The 5,524-nt window shown below is 56.2% G+C and overlaps 1 protein-coding gene across 5 annotated transcripts in view; it reads left to right on the forward strand.

Moving 5' to 3' along the window:
• Positions 1-5,518, forward strand: part of LOC114485485 (NF-kappa-B essential modulator-like) — an 18,900-nt gene extending 13,382 nt beyond the window's left edge. For 4 of the 5 annotated variants that reach the window (XM_028486978.2, XM_028486980.1, XM_028486976.2 and 1 more), the window contains exons 3-4: positions 260-471; positions 4,949-5,518. In XM_028486978.2, coding sequence (XP_028342779.1) covers positions 260-471; positions 4,949-5,071 — 335 coding nt within the window. In that variant the 3' untranslated portion in view covers positions 5,072-5,518. The remainder of the gene's footprint in view (positions 1-259; positions 472-4,948) is intronic. The other variant, XM_028486977.2, reaches the window with a different exon arrangement.
• Positions 5,519-5,524: the final 6 nt, after the last annotated feature.

Genomic DNA, 5,524 nt, shown 5'->3' on the forward strand with positions numbered 1-5,524 from the left:
GGGCACGAACCCGTGTCCCCTGCATCGGCAGGCGGACTCTCAACCACCGCGCCACCAGGGAAGCCCCCGGACACATGCTTTTAAGTGAAGCTTACGTGGTTAATATCTTGGAGACACTGGGGGCACGTCATTTGCGTAGTTGACTTCGAAAGCGCTTGGCGAAGTGAAGGGAGTGTTTGGAAGCTGTCAGGGTGGGAGAGGCCGCGGGGTGGTGGAGGCTGCGGCCAACGGGCTCACCTGCCCCCTGCCACCTCTGCAGACGCCATCCGCCAGAGCAACCAGATGCTGCGGGAACGCTGCGAGGAGCTGCAGCGTTTCCAGGGCAGCCAGAGGGAGGAGAAGGCCTTCCTCATGCAGAAGTTCCAGGAGGCCCGGGACCTGGTGGAGAGGCTGAGCCTGGAGAAGCGGGAGCTGCACCGGCAGAGGGAGCAGGCCCTGCAGGAGCTGGAGTGCCTCAAGACATGCCAGCAGGTAGCGGGCCGCCGCCGCCGCCCAGGGCCCGCCCCGGACCCGCAGGGACTGTGCGCGTGTGCGGGGTCGCGGGGGCGGGGGGCTCCCGGAGTTGGGAAAAGCCACTGTCTGCGTGGTCATGGCGTTAGGCTTAGTCACCCAGGAGGGATGCGGGTTGAAATCGGCAAAGATAAAAGGAACAGAGGGCAGGTCCAGGAGAGGCTGGGCCACGTGTGATGACACACATGGGTACCACAACCAGGGAAGCTCCCCTGAGTGGTGTGGTCCGGGGACTTGAGTGGGGGTCGATCCTGGAGGCCTGGGGTGCCCATGTGACTGACCTTAGTTACCGGGTCTCTGTGCCCCGCAGGTCAAGCTGGTACATGTTGCCTGGGGCCCCGCCCCAAATCACCCTGGTGGCATAGACTGCCTGGTGGGGGCCCTAGGGGAGGTGTGTTAGGTTCCTGGAGCTGCTGTAACAAAGTACCACAAACCGGGTAGTTTTAAGCCACAGAAACGTGTTGTCTCCCAGTTCTGGAGGCCGGAAGTCCAAGATCAAGGTGAGGGCAGGGTTGGTTCCTTCTGAGGAGCGTGAGGTCAGGATCTGGTCCAGGCCTCTCTCCCAGCCTCGGGTGCTGGCTGGCAGGACTTGGCGTTCCTTGGTTTGCAAACACACTGTCGTGTGGCCTTCTCCCCACGCGTCTGGGCTTCTCTCCTCCTCTTAGGAAGACACTGGTGTCGAAGAGCAGCTCAGCCGGCCATTAGGTAAAGGGGTAAAAACAGGCTTTGTTTGGTAACTACCGACAGCAGGGGAAGGTGCTGAGCACCCTTCTGATGGGCACAGAGGTGCTGGCGATTTGAAGGGAGAGTGAGGTGGGGGCAGCGAGCAGGGGCTCAAGTGAAAACCCACGCGGGGTGGGTCAGTGTCAGTGCGGTGAGGTCAGCGGCGTCCACCCCGGGAGTCAGTTCTGGAAGTTAGGATTCCATCCCGCGCAGACACGGGCAGGCCGAGGCCCTGTCCTTCCTGAGGATTCCGTTTCAGAGGAATGGCTCTCAGGTCCCCGAGAAAGACTCCTGGGTTGTCTCAAAGGGACAGAGGAAGGATTCACATGTTGGGAGCCCTCTTAGGAAAGGCTCTGAGGATGGTGGGGGCTAGGTCACGTGTTGGCTGGAACACACAGTACATTCTTTTGCCAGCCCTCTCTTCTCAGACAGGAACTCGAAAGGGGGCTGGGCCGGCCCAGGGTCGTGACCTTAGGCTGCAAGAAGCCACTCTAGAGTTTGCTCGAGTGTCCGAGTCTTTTGTAGTTCTCAGCAGTCACCGGATCAGGGGCCCACCCTCCTCCAGTACGATCTCATCTTAAGTTGGTCACATCTGGAGAGACCCTGTCTCTAAATCAGGTACCATTTACAGGTACTGGGGGTTAGGCCGTGGCCATGTCACTTTGGGGCCATCGGTAAAGCCACTACAATCCTGAGCTGGTGTACTCGGCGCAGAAGTGAGAAGGAGAAGACCGCTGTTCTCAGGATGCCGTCAGAGCATCCGCCTGCCCCGTGCTCACGTGATGGGATGCTGGCTTCACGGTAGCGATCAGAGCCACTGCCAAAGCCCTATTTCTAGCTGACAAGTCTGACAGTAGCGGGTATTGGAGGGGCCATGGCTTCATGTTGCTGGTGGCAGCATCAGTTGGTGCCACTGCTTTGAAAAACTATGTGGCATTTTCTCTTCAAGTTGAAAATTTAGGTCACCCCCAACTCCTCAGTTGCACCCCAGGTATACGTAAGAGAAACTCTTGCACGTGGACAACAGGTGATGGGGATAAGACGGTGACCCCAGCAAAAACCTGGGCATAGCCGAGTGCCCGTCCCTGGAGAAAGTGGTAGAGCCACAGGCTGGAGTTTTTTCCAACAGCTTTTCTGGGATAAAACTCAACATACCATGAAATTCACCCCTTGAAAGTGTAGAATTCAGTGGTTTTTAGTATAGTCCTAGAGTTGTCCAACCATCACCTCCATCTGCTTCCCAAACATTGTCATCATCCCAAGGGGAAACCCTGTCCCCACGAGCAGTCACTCCCCAGCCCCAGGCACATGCTCACCTTCCTGTCTGTGTTTGCCTGTTCTGGGCGTCTCCTGTGAGTAGAATCCACCGTGTGGCTCTCATGTCTGGCTGCTTTCACTCAGCATCACGTGTTTTTAAAAAAATAATATTTATTTATTTATTTATTTGGTTGCACCGGGTCTTAGTTGTGGCACGTGGGCTCCTTAGTCATGGCATGCAACTTCTTTTTTTTTTAAACATCTTTATTGGAGTATAATTGCTTTACAATGGCGTGTTAGTTGCTGCTTTACAACAAAGTGAATCAGTTATACATACACATACGTCCCCATATCTCCTCCCTCTTGCGTCTCCCTCCCTCCTTTACAACAAAGTGAATCAGCTATACATACACATACGTCCCCATATCTCCTCCCTCTTGCGTCTCCCTCCCTCCCTCCCACCCTCCCTATTGACATGCAAATTCTTACTTGCAACATGCCTGTGGGATCTAGCTCCCTGACCAGGGATGGAACCTGGGCCCCCTGCATTGGGACCTCAGAGTCCTAACCACTGCGCCACCAGGGAAGTCCCAGCATCGTATTTTTGAGGTTCATCCATGCTGTAGTCTGTCCAAGTACCTCATTTCACTTTATGGCTGGATGATATTCCAGTGTATGGAGAGACTACGTTTTGTTTATCCAGTCGTCATTTGATGGACATTTGGGTCGTTTCCACTCTGGCTGTTAGGAGTAATGCTGCTGTGAACATCCCTGTGTGGACATGGGTTTTCATTTCTTTCAGGTAGATACCTAGGAGTTCCCCCATTATTTTGAACCAAAGTCCAGATACTGCATAATTTCGTCTGTAAATATTTCAGTGTGCATCTCTAAGAAACATAAGAACAATACCACCGTCACACCTAAAGTAGTCACCATTACCTGCTTAGTGTCATCAAATAGATTCTAAGATACATTTTGACAGGATTTCCTGGTGGATCCGATGTGAGCTGTGAGAGGCAGAGAAGACTTCAAGGTTTTGTGCTGCTAACTGGAGGATGGACTAGATGGGGAAGGCCTCACTGGGGTGCCATCTAGTCAGGACTGGAATACATGTGGGTATCTGGGGAAAGACTGTTTTAGAGGTGGGGAAAGCATGTGCAAAGGTCCTGAGGCAGGAGCATGCCTGTGATGTTCAGGGAAGACCGAAGAGGCAAACATGGCTGGGGCAGAGTGGATAGGGGCTGAGGAGGGCAGAGTCATGATGGGGCTAATCATGTGGGATTAGTAAGCCAGTGAAGGATTTGGGCTTTGATCCTGAGTGTGACAGGAACCGTGGGAGGGTGCTGTGCTAGTGGGAGACATTATCTGGATTCCTGTCTAGTGTAGGGGGTGTTATGGGTTGAATTACGTTCTCCCAAAAGAAATGCCCATATCCTAACCCCTGGGACCTCAGAATGTGACCTTATTTAGAAATGGGGTGTTTGCAGATGTAATCAAGTTAAGATGAGGTCACACTGGCTTAGGATGGCCCTAAATCCAATGACTGGTATCTTTAAAAGAAGAGAAACGGACACCCAGGGAAGATGGTCACGTGACAATGGAGGCTGCTACAGCCAAGGGCCCTCAGGAGGAACCAGCCCCGCCGACACCTTACTCTTGGACTCCCGGCCTCTAGAAGGCAATCTGTTTCTGTTGTCTTAAGCCCCCTGCTTTGTGGTCCTTTTGGGGAAAGCTTACTGCAGCCTGCGGGCCTCGATGTGGAGAAGCTGGGCAGGCAGTTGGGTGGCTAAGCTGGGGTGCCGGAGAGAAGTCTGTCCTGGAGGGAGGAATCTGGAAGCCCTCAGCCCGTGGAGGGTACTGAAAGCCTTGAGACGGAGCAGGTCCTCATCGTGCGCGTGTAACTGGAGAGGAGACGCGGCCCTGAGACTGCCCTTGAGAAGGATGGTGGGCGGGGCCGTGTGTGTGGCCAGGAGCTCAGGGGTGCTGGTTACTACCGAGGGGTTACTGCGGAGGGGCCGGGTATGCAGAGGACCGGGGCTGCACCCTGGGCTGGAGCAGCCCGAGGTCTCAGGGGACCGGGATCTGGACAGTTGGATGACGGAGGCACACAGACTCCTGCTGGACTCAGCCCTCATGGCCTGGTTGTCAGCCTTGTGAGACTCGAGGCACCTCTGTGCTCCCGTGTCCCTGGGTCTCCTGTTGCCCCATCTGCAGGGATGAGGAGGAGCTGGGAGTGGGGGCTCGTGGGACTCGATCCCTTTCCACCACTTCAGTTGCCTCGCTGTGGGGGAGAAGCTTCCAGAGGTGAGAGGTGAGATGAGTAGGTGTGCTGAGGTCTCGAGGGGAGCCTTCGGGGGACCCGTCTCAGTGCTTTCAGCTGCCCTGGGGCTTGGGGCTGCCAGGGGTGAGCAGCTGGTAAGGAAGCATCGCCGACAGGAAGTGGCTTTTTTTCATGCAGCAGATGGCCGAGGACAAGGCCTCAGTGAAAGCCCAGGTGACGTCCTTGCTGGGGGAGCTGCAGGAGAGCCAGAGTCGCTTGGAGGCCGCCACCAAGGAGAGGCAGGCTTTGGAGGGCAGGTGAGTAGGGAGGGAAAACCAGCCTGGAGGCCGCCGTCAGGGTGCCCGAGAAGAATGAGGCCGTTCAGGGGCTTCCAGAGAGTTCCTCTGTGACAGGATGGACGGGAGCACACGGGCTTGGGGCAGGTGTGTGGTGGGGCTGTGGACTGGGTGTCCAGGACCTGAGTCCCAGCGGCGCTTCTGGCCTCTCTGACCTTTTGCTGGAGTTTGATTATTTCCTGAGGGGGCATTTGCTGGGCAGCGGGGAAGAGCACCCCCGTGAAAGCACGCCAGTGCCCTCCCGGCTGAGGCTGATGACAGGGAAAGGGCACACGCCAGCACCCCCAAGGACAGAAGACGCGGGTCGGGGGTGGAGAACCCCACACCTTCGGCTTCCTCTCTCCCTCCCCTGAGGGGCCAGCCGAGCACCCTCCCTTCTCCGGCAGTGACAGATGCCTCCCTGGAGACCCAGGGAGCC

This window comes from Physeter macrocephalus, unplaced genomic scaffold (genome assembly GCF_002837175.3).
Source record: "Physeter macrocephalus isolate SW-GA unplaced genomic scaffold, ASM283717v5 random_1575, whole genome shotgun sequence".
Classification (NCBI taxonomy): Eukaryota; Metazoa; Chordata; class Mammalia; order Artiodactyla; family Physeteridae; genus Physeter; species Physeter macrocephalus.